Genomic DNA, 17,772 nt, shown 5'->3' with positions numbered 1-17,772 from the left:
GCCGGCTGGAATATAGTGTACCGGGGAGCTGGCGGAGGGGGAGGCACTATCGACCGTTCCGCACTCACCCGCTGACCCAGTGTGCCGCAGAGAGGGGCGCACCAAGGGCACAGCGCCGGGGACAAACTCGTACCGAACTTTTCCTCTCAGACGCGACGAGCAGAGTTTTTACCGTAGCGTGTTCCGAGGCACCTGATACGTCGGATTGGCCGCAATCGAAGAGAGGTGTGATAAAAACGCCGCAAAACATTGCGAATGATCACGATCGAAGTGGCGATGCCGGAAATGGGCGGAGTGATTGGGTATTTTTCGTGATTTGAGCCGGCGGCTCGGTCGGCTTTGACAGCGCTCTTCCGGTGGCTGGCCGACTCCACAGCCCCACCCGGACCGCCTCCCCGTCCCCAGCTGCCTTCGTTACCCACGCAGGCTCATTTATTTCCATATCCCGGCTCGGATCATTATTCTCATCTTCACCTGGGCCTGATGCGCCGGCGACTCTGCATATCAATTATCGTATTTGCATAGAGGCGTCCGACGCTCCTGGGGGAAAAATCACCGGGGCGCCGAGCGGTCCTACAGCGGATTGATGAGCGCTGCCCGGTACGATATGGTCCCTGGGAGACGGCGGTGACGCTGGTGGACCGTGGCTGCTGGCGATATTGTCAGGCGGCTGTCACCGGCCGCTGATATTGAGCTGCCGTCTATAGGAGTCGTTCGCAAGCAGCGAGTGATGTGTCATTCCGTTGCGTTTCATCGTTCGCGGAGACACATCGGTGATTTGCTGCCTCTAACTCTTGCGACTACGTGATTCTTACTTCTTGAGCTTTGATAAGAATGGTAACTTGCTTAGTCAGGGTTTTTATGATTTATCCAATATTCCTCACATGAACGCAACCAACTCCCCTATTAATTCTGGTCTATTTGTACCCAAAGGAGCAATTTACCCCAACCGTTCCAGTGTGGTGACTCGCAATTTTTGGTTGCTGCATTTACTTCTCACTTTGCATACAATGCAATTTATTAATGCATGGCATGCCAGCGGTTATTGTTTTGATGTACAATATTGTTCATCTTAATAATGGACGATATACGGCGCAATTAGATGACGAGCTTTTCGTCGGCGTGATGCCTTCCTTCACGGTACTTTCTAAACGATTTTTGGGTTATGTCCCTAGTTGTGTTACAGAAAAGGTGTGATGTATGACTTCCTGTAGTGGTGCTGACAACATTGCCGGAGCTGTGTAGTTAAAGCCATGACTTTGTCCGTGCCTATGCAGTGCACATAACGCTGTTTTACTCAGCTCCTGTCTTGCGCTAGCTCTACGTGAGTATTTCGTGTTGTGAAGTCTGCGGTCGGTTATGTGTCCGATGCTCCGCTGTCTGTGATTTTCTCATCTATCTGATGCTGGGCTCACGGCTGTACCGCGCTGGTCTCACGCAGGGGGCAGTGGTCGCGAGGGTCACCGGATGTGGAACTCAGAGGGTCGGGTTATTTCGACAGGGACTGGGTACCGGACGCTCTCCCGCGGCATACACCTGTGTACCTGTCAACTGTGCCTGTCAGCGTGGTAGTGGCAACATATTGGGCCGATTTGTACCCTTCACAGCGCCGGAAACCTTACCGTCCGGTACCACCGACCGGTAACGATGGGGTCAATGGGATGAGCAAGGTCACTCACAAGGTCAGGTGTCAGAAGTGCACCTAGCGGGTCGTAAGAGCCTGGCTTTGTTTGACATCGCCACCTTTAAGCTGTCTAGACATCTCTCCCAGGCCGCTCGTTGGGAGAGTGATTAGACCGAGCATCATGCTCTCCATGATTATTGCACAGCTAACTCGTGGCAAACCCGTCGCGTGGGTTCGACCCATCAGTCATTAAGTTAACAGTCATGCCATCAGTCATTGTGGCTCAGTCAGCGGGCTCATCAGTCCGTCAGTGGTTATCAGTTAGGCCGCCGGTGGCGTGTGAGGAGGCGGTGGCTGCGGAGGGGCTCGATGGGCGGTCCCCGGCAGCCGCGGTGTGCCACCGCCGCTCCTGAGCTGCGGACCCGCGGTGGGAGGGACGCCCCTGACCGAGGGCGGGCCCGCTGCCGCCCCCGGCCCACCGTTTGATTCATTTTTCCGCCGCCGCCGCTGCCGGTCGCCTCTGATTTGTGTGGGAAGCTGTCCGGCCAGCCTATTTGCCCGACTCGCTGTCGCGCCGAGCCGAAGGGCGCCCGGGGCGGTGTCGTGTCACTGGCCGCTTTTCGCTTCCCTTCCCTTCGATTACGGCCGGTTTATGCGGAGCGGCCTCGGTCGAGGAACTGGATCGGCTGCATTTGCCTTTACGGCTGTGAGCGCGCGTGAACGACCGGCGCCCGTCGGCGGCTCGGCACCGAAATTAGACCCGCCCGCTGCACTGCCGCGCCCGGGCGGCCAGTTTTCAACGATTGCACACTGCACACGAGGCAATTAAATTGCGGTTTCACCGTGAGCCATGACTCGGAATCACGCTGATCGCTCAAGTGCTAAATTAGGCCTTCTGGCATCATTTTATGTGCCATTGTAGCGGGTTAAACGTGTGAATATCCTTTGCAGAACTACCAGAAAGCAAAACTCAATATATTGACGTTAATTACACCCCTGCTGTGTTAATTACCGGTAATTAGTAAGAAATATAAACCAGACTGTGTGGGTTTTCTCAGGGGTGTCGTTTTTACCGGTGCGCTGTTCCGTGATGCCGAGTGGGCTGCCGTTCGAGACAGTGCGGGTCATTGCGTGTCAGTGAGGGTCAGGGTGGGTCACCGATGGTCCCTGATCCTCTCTAACTAGTCACGAACAGATAGTATCAGTGCGTCGAGACTGCTGCGTCGTGGCCCGATCGCGGCCGGCCGGACGGCACGCCGCGCTAATTGATATGTCCTGAGTCATTGGTGGCCGGCCGAGGCCCCACGGTGATGGACGGATGTGTATCGGAGCGGGTTTTTTAGGCGGTCTCGTGCCGACCTCGTGCGTTATGACAGCGGTGATTGATGTTGGCCCGAGTGCGGGTTTGGTGCGTGGTGTGTCAAGCAGGTCCGCGATGTGATCTGAGATGGCCCAAGCCAGAGTGGGATGGAGTGGAAGACGGGACGAAATGGGACGCCAGAGGTCATTACAGTACCGACTACGAAACACAACAAAAGACCGGGCCGATGGCGTTTCTTTGTCAGCCGGTGAGAACTGCGAGCTCTCGCTGAGAACCCGGCCGGTCCGTGTGAGCAGTGCGCCGGCTCTTCGCGGCCGCGGCGCGGTGCGCGTGAGCTGCGTGACGTCTTCACCGGGGGATCGATGTGGGCCGCGCGGCGGGCGCCGGAGAAAATCGGCCGGCGACTGTCGCCCGGCTCACCTCGCTCCTCTGTGTGTCTGTCAACCTGTCAGTTAGCCCGACTGCTATTGCCGCCGGCGCGCCGCCTTTATTCGGCTGCCATTTAATGAATCCTTTTAATTTGTCTGAAAACCCATTTTTGACAGTATCCAGATCTTCTCCATTCAACATTTATTGGATAATGGCGACTTGACAGGGAGGGGCGGCGCCCCTGCTGGAAAATATCAGCCGAAATAAGCCACAGTAATTACTGGCGAGTGGAGGAACAACAGCGGTGAGAGGGACAGCTGCGGCCGATGGGAGTAGGGACAGAGGGCGGAGTGGGAAGCCCATTCGGTGTCCCATGCTGGAGTCACTTGGGTGGTGGGAGGGAGTGATGTTGCAGTCGGCTCGGGCCAAATAAACAGCTGCTCACTCGGTTGGCTAGAAGGGGCGCAGAAAACGGCTCCAAACAGAACTTAAAGAACAAGTTAGGAGGAGAGATAACAAGGGAGGTGAATTGGTAAACGTCCATTGTGACGGGGTTTTGGAGAGAGCAGAATGAGAGCCTAGCAGAGCGGACGAGCCGGGAGCGGGGAGCGGGGCGGCTCGACCGCGCCGATCCGGGATTCGATGCACTCGCTGGCGTCGCCGGTCTGAAATATTGCCTCCTCAAATATGAATGCAAATCAGAAGGGATGATAAAAAAGATTGAATATTTGGGTTGACGAATGGGCGCCAGCCGTGTCGGGCGTTGGCCGACGGTGGTCGTGCGACAGTGACGGAGCGGCCGGATCGGAGCGGCGCGCCCACCGCGCACCCGAGACACAGGAGACGGGAGACCGAGACGGAGAGACGCGGGCTGGGAGAGACACGGAAACACAGGAGACGGGCGGCACGGACAGAGAAACACGGTCTGGGAGACGGGTGGTAGAAGCACGGGAGACGGATGGTAGAAACTCGGAGAGACGCAGGAGACGGACGATGGAGACTCACAAAGATAGAGGGCAAGAGACGAACGGGAAGGGTAGAGAGACGTGCTGAGATGCCAGCGAAAGAGACCTGGAGAGACACGGACAGGGAGACGGGCGGCAGAGACACGGAGGGACACAGGGCCGAAGAAGAACGATAGAGAGTAGAGACACGGAGACAGGGAATGGACGGGGTAGAGGGACAGGATAGAGACATGAAGACGGACGGATGGACGATGGAGACACAGATAAACATGAGAGATAGAGAGACATTAGGGGCGGCAGAGGTGTGAGGAGATATGATCAGTGCGCGAGAGGTGGTGAGGCAAGGACGGCAGATGAAAACGGTAAAACAAATACGGCAGGTTTGATGTGGCTTCGGACGTTGATCCTGTCTAGATTTATGATACACATTCAAGATGTCTTCCGTTATAGAAATATTCGCTGCATCTGCCACCTAAATTTGCTTGTATGCCTTTAAGATGATCTCAGGCGTGACCGGCTTCTCACGTTAGTAGCAGACGAAGAGTGCGAACCGGGCTGAAGTTTACCTCATGAATATGCGATGGCTAAAGGCACGAGAATTTCTGGAGCAGACTTCTGAGTCACACTTCCTGTGGAGAACTTGGCTTTGGCGTTTGATAACTTCATGTGTTCTCTGTCGTTCTTCTGCAATATGCTTGTCGTCAGGGTCGCTGTGAAATCCAAAAGTGCCGCAGAATACGAAGCTTAATATTCTTCAGAAACTCAGTGTTGTTTTAAGAACATTTTTTAGAAACCAACCTTTTGCATCAAAATGCAGCTAGTTTCTAACCTCTTCAGATATCTGGACTGAATGTAAGATCTTCACTGCTTGATTGTAGCCCAGTCTGGTCAGCGTGGTGGCATATGGGTTAGAACAGGCCGCTGCACTGCACTGGTTCAGGTCGGTCCAGTTGCGCTCCAGGCCGATCTGACTGGTCAGGTCAGCCCAGCATCGGCTCCAAGTCGATCCACCAGTTTAGGTCAGCCCAGCGGCGGCCTGGGGCCAATTCGTCAGGTCAGGTCAGCCAAGACCAGCGCCCGGCACGGTTCGTCGGAAGGTCATCTCAGGCTCAAAAGAAACGGTATATACCATTCGAAAGTTGACGGCGAGCTGAATCCAAAAATGTATTTTTTATCAAAATCGATCGATGGCCTTTTTTGAAAATTGCGTTTTTGTAAAAACTTAATAATCTTTTATTCAACGGACTGTCCCGGACATTCTTGAAAACATAAACATGTATTTTTGAGTTCCAGTGAAAGCTGAACGCCAAAAGAACAATATTTAGCGAAGCAATGTTTCCAAACATTAATATGCGTCTCCCACAGCCGACAATAAGGCGCAATCACACAGCTCAGTGTCACGATGGACCAAAGTCAGCCACACAGAAGCGTGAAATGACCCTTATCGACTCGCAGACCCGGCGCTCTCGGCCCGCCTGACCGGCCACGGAAAGAACGTTCGGCTCTCGTTCTACTAAACAAATGTCTTATTTGTCACTTTAACTGTCCACATCGCTTTTAAAGTTATTCAGGATACCTGTGAAGAAAATTCATTGTTCTGCTCGATTTACAACATGCTTTAATTTACATTTTCGTATACATGTTTTGTTCCATCCAGCTGCGATCAGTGCCCGCGCAGTGGAAGTGAGCGGGGTTTCACTGTCAGAGGCTGTACTGGTGACAGCTGCTCGGCCGTGCGACCGGTCAAAGGTTACCCTGCCCCGCCGGACGCTACCCCCACTCCACCCGAGCTGAGGCCGGTGCAACCTCTGACATTTCAGCGCGGCCAATTTTCCTTATATGGGCATGATACCAAGCTCAATTGAGCAAAGTAGACATGAACAAATGCAAATTAAAGCATGATGTGAAGATGACAGAACAATGAATTTTCTTCACAGGTATCCTGAATAACTTTAATAGCGATGTGGACAGCTAAACTGACAAATATGACATTTGTTTAGTAGAACGAGAGCCGAACGTTCTTTCCGTAGCCGGTCAGGCGGGCCGAGAGCGCCGGGTCTGCGAGTCGATAAGGGTCATTTCACGCTTCTGTGTGGCTGACTTTGGTCCATCGTGACACTGAGTTGTGTGATTGCGCCTTATTTTCGGCTGTGGGAGACGCATATTAATGTTTGGAAATATTGCTTCGCTAAATATTGTTCTTTTGGCGTTCAGCTTTCACTGGAACTCAAAAATAGGTACATGTTTATGTTTTCAAGAATGTCCGGGACAGCCCGTTGAATAAAAGATTATTAAGTTTTTACAAAAACGCAATTTTCAAAAAAGGCCATCGATCGATTTTGATAAAAATTACATTTTTGGATTCAGCTCACCGTCAGCTTTCGAATGGTACATATCGTTTCTTTTGAGCCTGAGATGATCTTCCGACGAACCGTGCCGGCGGCCCGGTGCCGGGCGCGCGCCGCTCGTCCGTCTATCGCTAATCACTGGCCTCGCGCGGACCGGAGGCACGTCTCGCGCCGCCGATCGCGCCTCGGTGCCCGTATCGCCGATCAATCTGGGACGGTGCGGCGGCGCCGCGATTACAGACGCGCCGGGCCGTGTGAGGTATCGGCTCTCCGCCGCCGGCGGGCTGTATTGAGGGAGCCGCGGCCGCCGTTGTCTGCGGAGAAAGAGACGGCGAGATGGATCGGCGCCGATGGTCGGCCGCCGCCGGAAAGGGATGGCCAGCGCTGCCCGGGTCGGCGGGAGACGCCACTCAGGGAAGGGGGGCACACCGAGCCTTACCCCGAGCACCAGGGTCTGAATAGCCAGCAGAGGATGGGTGGGCGCGATTCTGTTTGGGCTTGATGTGGAACGATTGCGATGTGTTCGAATCAAAATTGTCAATATCCTGGTACACATACTTCTGTATTTATAGAGAGATTGGCCCGTGATAGCATTGAGGATCATTTGGGAAGGAATATTTAATACTTTTTAAGGTATGCCGGCTCTACGAGTGAAGCTTTGTCCCCAGGAAGCTCAGACGATGTGGAATAATGGGCAGGTGGCCAGACAGCCTGGCGTCTGTTTAGTACGTGAGGGTTTAAACGCCATCATTATGTTCTTTTACCACCACAAAACATTATCGACATCATAATCACCCGACAAAAAGCCTACCAACTAACGCCAACAGTGGTACTGATAGCGTCAACAGGAAGTCCAATAGTGGCTCTTCCTGGACTGAGTGCCATTATTAACAACCCCTCCACAGTCTATACCGGAGTACCGTGCATACAACGATACATTGTTCTGCGAATCACTCGGCGTGCCATTTCATTTCGGATGCGGCCGGTGTGTGCGGTGCGGCCATTTTCAGTGGCGGCGCAGCTCCTCGAACTCATGAATGATCCGGTCGTTGGTCGCTCCGCCGCTCCGCTTGCCCGTCTCGGGTCGCCGGCTGGGCCCCGGGCCGGACCGATTGTGGCCCGTTGCGCAGGTCGGTCCGCCCTCCGATTGTCTGGACCCGTCTGAGACAGGGAGGAGCCCCCGGTGACACGGTTCGCGGGGCAGATGGAGCCGCCGCCGCCCCACCGTCGCGTCGTACGGTGTAAGGGCGGCCGTGCCCAGTGAGGGTGGAACTCGAGTCGCTTTGTTTGGTGTCGCTGAACTTTACTGACGCCGATGAACGGCCCGTAGAAATGTTCCCCTATGATGCCTCCCCCCCCCGCTCCCTCCCCCCGTGTCATCTGTGGCCGTCCACGTATCCATCGCCTCTCCATTGGTTCCCAGTTCAGTCACTCTAGCTATGAAGAGTGGAAACCATCAGCCCTGTCCGCAACCGTCTAGAGTGCCCTGTTTCTTCTTTGACTGCCTATGCGAGCATATCACTCGTCCCTCAATCCCGCTCTTGGCCGTATGGAATGACGGGCCCGCCACTCTCGTCTCTGACCGTCTATGATAGTGTCGTAGCCGTTTCCATAGCTACGTCTCTCTGACCGTCTATAGAGTACCGTATTCCTGTCGCGTTCCGGCTACAGGCACCCGGCGGCCGTTTTATAGTACCATATCCCGTCCCTGACTGTCTATAGAGTACACCGTCCATATTCACGTCTCTCTGACCGTCTATAGAGTACCCGTCTCTGTCGCGTTCCGGCGACAGGCAGCCAGCGGCCGTCTTCCGGGCACGTCGCAGCCAGCCGGCCGGCGCAGTCTTAATTGTTGCACCGACTTTGGAGCGGCTCAATTAGCGCTCTTTCATCAGCGTGCCAGCGCCAGAGCCCGAAATCCATGCATATTAAATAGGCGCCGTCTTCTGCCGCGCGGCCAGAAAGAACGGCACTCGTTAATAGGTGGAAATGAATGGAAATTGAAAAGCGACCGCGCCGCGCTGACCGAGAAAGGTTCAGTGGAGAGGCTTGAATTATGGTTTCATCTTACAAGGTATTGTACGGGCTTGTATTCCGATGAGTTCTTTTTGGAATTGATAACGTGAACTATAAGAACTTACTGCTTATTTTATTTTACCACCTGAATTTCGCCAGTCTCTACCGTCGACCTGTTTTTTATTTCAGCGGTTTTGGAGCTTTGGCTATCAGCCTTTTGCAACCGCGATGTTTGCTGCACGTATTTGTAACTGTTCAACAACGTTGTTATCGTTACTGGGAAATTCCTGCATTAGTTGTTGGGAACATTCTCCCCACAATCTGGTGGAAAATGGAAACGTGCCGCTGCCGGCGGGGTCTGTGCCTGTCGGCCTGTTTTCTAATCTGCCGCAGTTAACAGCGAAATTGGATTCTTTGATTCTAATATACGAAGCGGGGCGTGAAATGGGTTCCCGCGGACCTGCCGCCTACATAATGATTCTGCAATGCGCTGTGCCCGCTCGGTGTGGCAGTGCCATGTCGGTGGGCGGGGCGGGGAGGGGTGCCCCCTCCCCCTATAAGCAGCGATCGACACCGACCTTACGTCGCCCGAACTAAGATGGTGCCATAGTAAAACACATTGAGACCGGCGCCAGACGGCAGCCGCTCTTAGTTACGACGTGATTTCCGTGAAGTGCTCTGCAACCATGAAATACATAGGAATTACTGCCTGTGTTTAACCTTTTCGTTACATTAAGCAATGATTTCGGGACTTTATCGTGTCGTGAAATTTAACTCCGGTAATGCACGATTTGCCCGACGGCAGCGCATGCCAATCACGCCAAAAGCAGACTGTCACATTTACTGCAGTACCGCCAGTGGGTTATCGTTATATCGCTTTTATGTTGGTTTTCAGGCCAGTAATTAAATATGGCGGTGTTGCCGCGATCAATTAGACTAAAGACAGTCAAGACTATAAACCTTATCGCAGAATGTAGAAACCACTTTTGGCATGCAGACTCAGATTGATTTTGGTGTGCCTACTGATTGCATAGCGAGGTATATAAAAAAGCCTCCAGGAAGATTACGATAAAAGTCGTATTTAGTATTCAATTAATATTCCTGCTACTAACAACATTGCCCCAAGTACCCACTGTATTTGTTCATTGTCTGAAACCAAGATGTTGTTACCATTCCAGGGCACATGTACGTACATTTTACATTTAATGTTGATTCTTTTCCTTTTCTTTTTCAGATGTTACCGCGGCTTTGGAATACAGCCAGACGGCTCAGCATAAGCTGTCGAAGCTGGCTGATCTACAGATCGAGAACAACCAGCTCAGAGACACACTCAAAGACTACAATGAAGAGCTGAAGGATGTCAAAAGCCAAGGTAAGTTGGGAGCGTTTCTCGCCTCCCGAACACTGTTTGTCTGTTTCCTGTTTCCTCTCTAGTTTGGTGTAAGACACATTGCTCGTGTGAGGAGCAGGCTCGCGGTCTAATTATCTCGACACTTCTGGTGCCACGCTCCGGTCGAGCTTGCCGAACGTTGTAACGGCTTGGGACCGACTCCCTGCTACAAGGGGAAGGACCACTGAGTTCCAATGCAGCCCCAGTGCCTGTTACTCGTCTGGAGGGCACCTGAGCGTCCTATCGAGCAGACGAGCGCGTCGGTCCCGCCCGGGCGGCCCCCTACCGACTCTGCGACAATGCGGTGCGCGCGAGCACATCGCCCAGTGAGATCGGCCCGCCCGGCGCGGACAGAAGGGTCGCGAAAGTTGGTCATGGTTGACGCTGCACACTTCCTGCGCCGCTCCATTGTCGGCCGGATTACGGATGGCCCGCCGGCGCGCCGCTCATTTCCACGCTCCTGTGGCCGTGGCGAAGATGTGAGGCATAACTTCGGGGAAGTCAGGTGCCGAGTGAGTCTATTGCCGAACGCGGTGCCGCTCTGCTGCTATTGCCAATTTCCGGCCCGTCCGAATCGGACCATTCCGCTCGCCGTGAATCTGGCAGCGGCTTCAAATTACTACTTAGCCTCTTTCAATTTCCTCCTGGCGGCGAAAGGAGTGGGGAGTTATGAAGCCTGTCATTAGACTGTTGATTGTGAGACGTCGAGCTGCAATGGGATGATCGGTGGGAGCTTTACCGGACGAACCTGACGAAGCCTGATGGAACATGACTGGGAGATGCGGCCGCCCGCTCGCTACCAGCTTAGTTAGTTCAGGTTCATATTGGGCCGATTTAGACTATCACTGCAGCTGCTTGCCACATCTGAACTCGGCGGCCTTTGTGTTTGTTTGAATCGGTTTTGTTTGCCTTTGAATATTGTCCACAGAAAATACTGAACCCCTGGCGAAAGAAAGGTAGCATTCAACCAGTTGAAGCACCTAGCCCACTCGCCGTTGTACTTTGTCCCGCGTACTGACTGTGACTGATTTGGGTGTGCACGATACCTTCGATATGTCCTTGCCAGCCAAACCACGTAAATTTCCAATTTTGTTGGATAGTAGATAGGACCTTACTCCCATGTGCATCTGCTTTCCATTCCAAATCCAGCCTGCTGTTGCGTGTGCTGGGAAGCTCTAGTTAAAACTGTGGGATTTAATTTCACAACGCTGCTCATGGAAGCAGTTCCGCTGGATCTGATTAGGACGCCTTCATGCGAGATGCACTTACCGCGGCTGCCATGCATAATTTGCCGCGCGGTGGCATTGAACCGTAATCAAAAAGTGAAACAGGACGTCGGCCATAACCCGATGGTGTTCCCAGGCCGTGCTACATGCCGATACAGCCGGCCACTTGATCAAGCCGGGCGTGCACCTGCGAGCGGGCGCGGTCGTACCCATGTGTGAAATTCTCAGCCAGCTTCATCAGTTTGCTTTGATGTGTCCCGTACCCACTGAGTATCCATATGATTGCTTTATTTATATAATGTAAGGGGTGCAAAATGACCACAGCAGTTTGCGGACGTGGAAATATAATGAAAAACCAACAAGACTCCTACTTTGCCCGAATCCTTGCACCCACTGTTGTGGTGTAAGTTGGTAATTTTCAAAACGTTCAGGAACGCCTTATTCTACAGCAAATGTTTTGGTGAGTGACCACCGTCCCAGCACTTAATCTCAACATTTCTTTCGCACCCTCCTCTCTGTGTGTCTCCATTTTGCCTTCCTGTTTCCAACCTCTCTTTCCTCTCTTGTTTCTCCTCTCCATCCTCTGTCTCTCCGAACCGCATTGATTGCTTCTCCTTCCCGTCATTTATCTCTCTTCTCTCCTGCTTTCTGTACCTCTTCCTTCATTGTTCGCCTCTCCTCTGCTCTCTCCGATGCCCGGTATCGCTCGGGTGGCCAGTATTAATCAGACTAATTAATATCAGGGCTGCATTAGCGACCATCGGCGAGTAAATCACCCCCGCCGGTCTATAAACAAATGCGGCGGCCGGCCAGCGCCACAAAAACGCTCGAATTATCAGCGGCCGCCGGCCAGCCGACCTGGCCGGCAGGGCTGATGAATGGGGCATTCGGCGCACCTCTGGGCCGGGCCGGGCGGGGTGCGCTGCACAGCGCAGCGGACACTGGACAGGGACGGGGGCGGAGCCGACCGGGGTGACACAGGGGACGGGGTAGTGTGGACGCCCACCTGAGGCCAGTTTGTGGAGGGGGTTACCTTACCACAGTGCTGCCAGTGAGCAGCATTAGCATGCCTGGTGATCGGCAGACATCGCTGGTATTTTATCGTCGCTGACGTCAGGACGTGATTTTTGGCATAGTTTCGAGTGTGGAACATGGGAGGCATCGGCGATAATTACAAATACATAACCGCATGCTATGTTAAATATCAGATGTTCCGCATGTCTGAACAGCTTAGTTTCCTGACAACAAATAAAATGTTACTGAAATATTTAATAAACCAGATTCATTGAGCAGATTATTTTCAACAACAGGATATCGTTACGGAACTAACACCATTGACATGCATTTATTTGTTCCATATCTCGGCGTTCCCGCTCCGCATCTGCGTTGTCCCTGGACGTTGTCCTCCTACAGGCTACATATTTGCCTTTCACAACACAGAGGTTTGCTTTCAGCACCACCGCTGCGTTACCGAACAAGCCGCAAACCCTCCTCCCTTTGAGACGCTCCGGTGCAGCGGTGGCTGCTGGTATACACGGAGAAGAGTATATGATCACGGGATGACACAGCACACTGATATGTTTTGAGAGCAGTGAATGATCTCAACCTTCGTGGGTCGCAGTGGTCAATAGTCTCCCCAGTCAAACTTTGTTATTGAAAGCTTGAAGGAGTCTCTCTCGAACACTTGACAGTCATCATTGTCCGACTGATTGCCGTACTTCTTGGTTGGGTGCCTGATTGACTGATTGGTTTATCAGCCTCTTGTGTGATCAGCCTCTGCTGTGTGCCATCCCGCCGTCTGGGACAGAGCCCACCGTCGCCGGCCCACCACCGGTGAATCGACCGCAGGGATCCGAGCTGCCGGGCAATTTACGATGTCACGCCCGGTGAACCCGGCAAAAATGATGGTTTACGTGGCCGACGACTCCAATCAGTTTAATTGGGTATGCGCGCCGCGGCGGCGGCGGCGGTCGCGGTCGCGTGGCCGCCAAGCCTGTCGCGTATAAACCCATACGGGTCCCGTACCGTGCTCGTCATGTCAGCCAGGGCGGCCTGTGGAGCGGGCAGGCCGGCGACCCGCCCTGCACCGGCGCCGGGCCGTGGCCGCTTGGCTCACTCGGACGCCCACAAATGGCCGCCTGTAAACGCCATCCCATGCGATCGGTCCCACGCGCCGGGCCATGATTGTGGCGCCCACGGCGCGCCGGCCAGCCGGCCGGAACGCGCACGGAACGCCCGCCTTCCGGAACTGAACGTGCGTTGCACGCGGCTGGCGGTGTGCATTTGAAGAGGCGCCACGGTCGGCTGGCGCCGCCGGTGTGTGATTCCGACCGCCCCGTGTGTGCTCACGGCATATGCCGTGGCGGTGGGCCGCCGTATTTATGAGAATGGAGTTTGTTCAGGTGCGGCGGGCTCATATGGCATATACCGCCGACGTTGGGAGGTGATGCTTGAAACTACGTCTTTTTGGTGTTGAACAGGCGTCATTTGTCACGAAGGCCATCAAATGTGCGCGCTTCATGTCTCGTAATTGTGACTTCCTGGCCCTCCCCTCAACCATGATGTCATGCACTACCGCCGATCACTGTGCACCGTGCATATGCACTGCGCAATAAATACTGAGTGCTCGCAATAAATAATACCTTTCCATCGTCCACGTCCGGTGCTCCCTTCCCTGCGTCTATCGGATGTGCAGTCACCGCCTGTCGAAGGACTGCGATACTGGCTCGGCGGCTATCGATACGGACCGGTACGCGTTCCGATCGGAGACTGCATCGGCGTGCGGCCGCATAGGGCGCTAACACTACGGCAGCGGCGACGGCGCGAGAGGGGAGAAAGCACGCGCTCTAGGAGGGAGAGGTAGCGAGTCCGCTAACAGAACAAAGTGAAGGGAGGGGTTCGGAATTTTGACCAGTGTACAAATACTGGGGCTGGATTGGTGACGGCTCCTCCACGACTGGCCTGAAGCAGAGACTGACTGACACAGAGGGGACAGAGGGTGGAGTGATAGGATTGAGAGGCAGAGTGGCGGGGTGACCGGGTGTTCAGTAACCGCCGCTCCAGACCCGTAATCTCAGCGTGATTCGTGCGGCCGCAGCGTGACAAAGCCAATTAACTGGTGTAATATTCCGACGATTTCCGTGGTTAGCCGTTCCCACAATTGTGCGCCAATCGGCGCCCCCGATGGCTTTTTATCCACTCGCTACGCACGGAAGACGGAGCTGCTCTGTGGCTCCTCTTCCGATGCCTTGGGCTCCCGTCCTCCGCAGGATTATTGGATGGGATGGAGATGTTCTTAACTATGTCCTTTTCTGGTCTTCCGACATCGTCGCCTCTTCAGCAAGGGTTTCATTTTTTCTCCTTATCTGTCATCCCCACACCTTCTAGCACGTCTCCGTCCCGTCTTCTGTTTTCCTTCTCCTGGCCTAGTCTCCTTACAGCGTGTCCTCCCAGCGTCTCCAGCCCCCGTCTCCCGCCCCGTCTCCACTGGGCGGCGGCCCGCCGCTGCACAGTGGGCCGATATGCCATTCTAGCGCGACAGGGCCTGAATCTTCGAACGGAACCCTCGGTTTTTCGCGAGTAATTCGCGTATAAAGCGGCCGATCGCAACGAAACTTTCAGTACCCTCGCGAAAATTAATTTTACAGCTAACCTGAAAAATTCATGACCCTGACCTTAATGATCTTTGACCTGTGACCTTCTTTCGAGACCATGTTTGCCCGGAATCTCGATTCGGCGTATGTCGGCTCGCATTAGCCGCGAGTTTGCAGTCTTTTCGTGGTTTAAAGCGTTCAACCATGGGGTATATGTTGCTCCCATGCATTAGGGTGGGTGTCAAGGTCACCGGAAGGTCAGGTAAGGTCATTGACCTTTGATGACCTTGGGTCAATTTTTCGAGTTTTACATGTTTCTAGGCTATTTTTTGGAGCTGAATTCAAATCTAGTAACCATTTGAACATTTACTATGTAGCTTTGGTGCCTTCGTAACATGTTACGAAGCTGTCAGAGACGGTTGCCACCTACTACAAATACCCGACAAAACCCTTACTGGTTGACCTGACCTGACCTGACCCGACCTGGCCTAAATGTATATTAAGACATCATCTATGATCATAAATAACATCATATTCGTGATCAGCACTCAAAAAACCATAGCCGCCACCCTTTACGACGTTCTAACTGGTCCCAATTTTCCCGACTTTTGGGTCATTGACCTGACCTGGAAGATCAACCGATGACCTAGGGCCTTACAAATGGGTATCATCAGCTTTCTCTTGTCACGGGCAACACGCTCGTCTTTTCCGCGAAGCTCTAGCTCGACCAGGGGCGAAACGGCAGAGGGGTCCAACGGACCCCTTCTATACGTTCGCGGCTGGAAAAACACCACTAGGGGCGAGGGTTAAGCCAAATCTGAGGGCTTATTTCAGAAAGACCGCTAAAAGAGCAATTGAATGCACTTTTCCGCGACGATGTAGCTCTATTGGTCCCCGAGGTAAGGGCCGGTGTTTCGAGAAATGTTGTTATATGCAACATTTTACCTTTGATGACCTCTGGTGACGTGACCTTTGACCTGACCTAGAAATGACTAATTACGCTATCTGGAATTTCGGGCGCTCTTTCGAATGCCACTTACTACGTGTCGCTATGTGGCCCAGGAGCCGAGTTAGAAGGGGAGTGTTCAATCAACACCTCCCGGCCCGGCGCGTTTGACGTCGAGCACCGGTCCTGCGCGGGTTGATGTTTGGCTGCTACATCCAAAGTCGCAAAAAGTCGCAAGAAATGACTGTTGGATCTTGTAGTGCAATGACTCATTGGCATGTAGCGAGATTTTCGAAGCGGTACTTTGCGGTACTTTTTTAAAAAGTCTATTTGTGTGTGACATCAATTATGTGAAATTATATTTTCGTCTTTAAATCTTTGTGGTACAAATACATCATAACCAAGTAAGAGTTCGCCATTTTCATGTGGTTAGGCGTGTTCTGCAGACCCGGAGCTATCGTTTGATGTATATAAATGTGGAGTTCCTCCTCAAATTGTGATTGTTTTCGTGGATCAAAGACACGCTGTCGAAGAGTGCGGGGGACGAGTTCGGTCCAAACGATTCCGAAGTTCGTGTTTAAGCTGAGTTTTCGCCATGAAATAGCAATCGTGTTGGAAAACAAAGACCACAGCAATGTAGTATGATCATTTTTGAACAAATTGGTATAGGTTTCATTGCACATCCACAAAGTTCGATTTTTTTACCCATGTCGTGCTAGACCTGGCGATCGGCCCAGTGTGCGCTGGTCGATCGATGCGGGCCGTTCCGCCCGGCAGCCGGTACTGCCGGTCAGGGGCTTATTGTAGCAGCATCTGCCGTCTCGGCCGCCGTCCCAGCGCGCCCGGTCACTGGTCAGAATCGATGCGGCCTCGGACTGGCTCTACCCGGCCTCTCTCCTCTCAGACTGACTCCCGACCGAGAGGTTCTATACCGGTGCCGTCTCACCCCGTCCGGCCCTCCATAGGTGGCGCTGGGATGGAGTAAAGCAGCGTTCAGAGCTGTGATTTAGGGCTGCTGGGCCTTTGGGAATGTTTATTTAGCTGTGGAAGACGAATGGGCGCCGCTGTGGACGAGCTCGGCTGGCTCGGTGTCTCTCCCAGCTCTGCTGGCGCGGAGGGGGACAGTCCGCGGCGGGTCAGGTCGCGTACGGACCGGATGGTCCGCGCAGATCGGCACCGGCGGAACGGACGTCTTCCTTGGTCTCGCCGTTGTGGCCGGATGCGGACCGAGTGCGTGACCAAAGGTGGGGTTTTATTTTCTACTTTTCACACCCGTCCGGCGAACTGACACCGGCGGCCGGCCGCCGTTTTTCCGGTGGTATTGTTCGCGTTCGCGACACATGCTGGGAGGTGCCGGGCCTTTTTGCCGGTTTCAATTTTGACGTCGCATAATGGCAAAATTATTGGAGCTGCGACGTTTCGCCCCAGATGGCCGGAGGAGTGTGCTGTGACGACAGTTGCGAATCGTGTTTTTGCGCCCCGGTTTTTATAGTGTCATTGTTTTCGGCCAAGCGCGATGAACAATTGAATTTTCGTAAATACCGGCCTAAAACGGGCGGTCTGGACCGTGCATTCGTGGCTGGCATTGTTTTGTTTTTGTGATTGGTGTGCTGTGTACAAGGTGTCATAATTGGCTACGGTCGTGAACCCGAAACCACGTCCTCATTTTATATCCCGGATCAAATACAATCGCTGAAACGTGGCCCATTTATTTGTATCCTGAAGCACCGCCTAAATTTTGGCCGGTTGTCGAGAACGTTTTGTTGATCTGTTCAGACGCAGTGGACATATTGCTTAAGCAGATAAGTTATCGTAACAGTTTACGGGGTGCATTTCTAGAATACTAAGCTTATATGCTTCTTGAAATAGGTATCATTAAAGCTGCATGGTTTCCCGTTCTTTCAGCTTATCACTTGTCAGGTAATGTTCCTGGATTTTAAATTATGAGTTATTTGAATTGCACATCGCTTTGTC

At 53.3% G+C, this 17,772-nt stretch overlaps 1 protein-coding gene across 1 annotated transcript in view; it reads left to right on the top strand.

Moving 5' to 3' along the window:
* The window catches only part of LOC122364895 (homeobox protein cut-like 1), a 219,746-nt gene that overhangs the window by 91,502 nt on the left and 110,472 nt on the right, over positions 1-17,772 (top strand). The window contains exon 4 of the mRNA XM_043335697.1: positions 9,878-10,015. Coding sequence (XP_043191632.1) covers positions 9,878-10,015 — 138 coding nt within the window. The remainder of the gene's footprint in view (positions 1-9,877; positions 10,016-17,772) is intronic.

This window comes from Amphibalanus amphitrite, unplaced genomic scaffold (assembly GCF_019059575.1).
Source record: "Amphibalanus amphitrite isolate SeventyFive unplaced genomic scaffold, NRLGWU_Aamphi_draft 000706F_arrow, whole genome shotgun sequence".
NCBI classification, from domain to species: Eukaryota; Metazoa; Arthropoda; class Thecostraca; order Balanomorpha; family Balanidae; genus Amphibalanus; species Amphibalanus amphitrite.
This window is presented reverse-complemented; position numbering and strand designations above follow the sequence as displayed.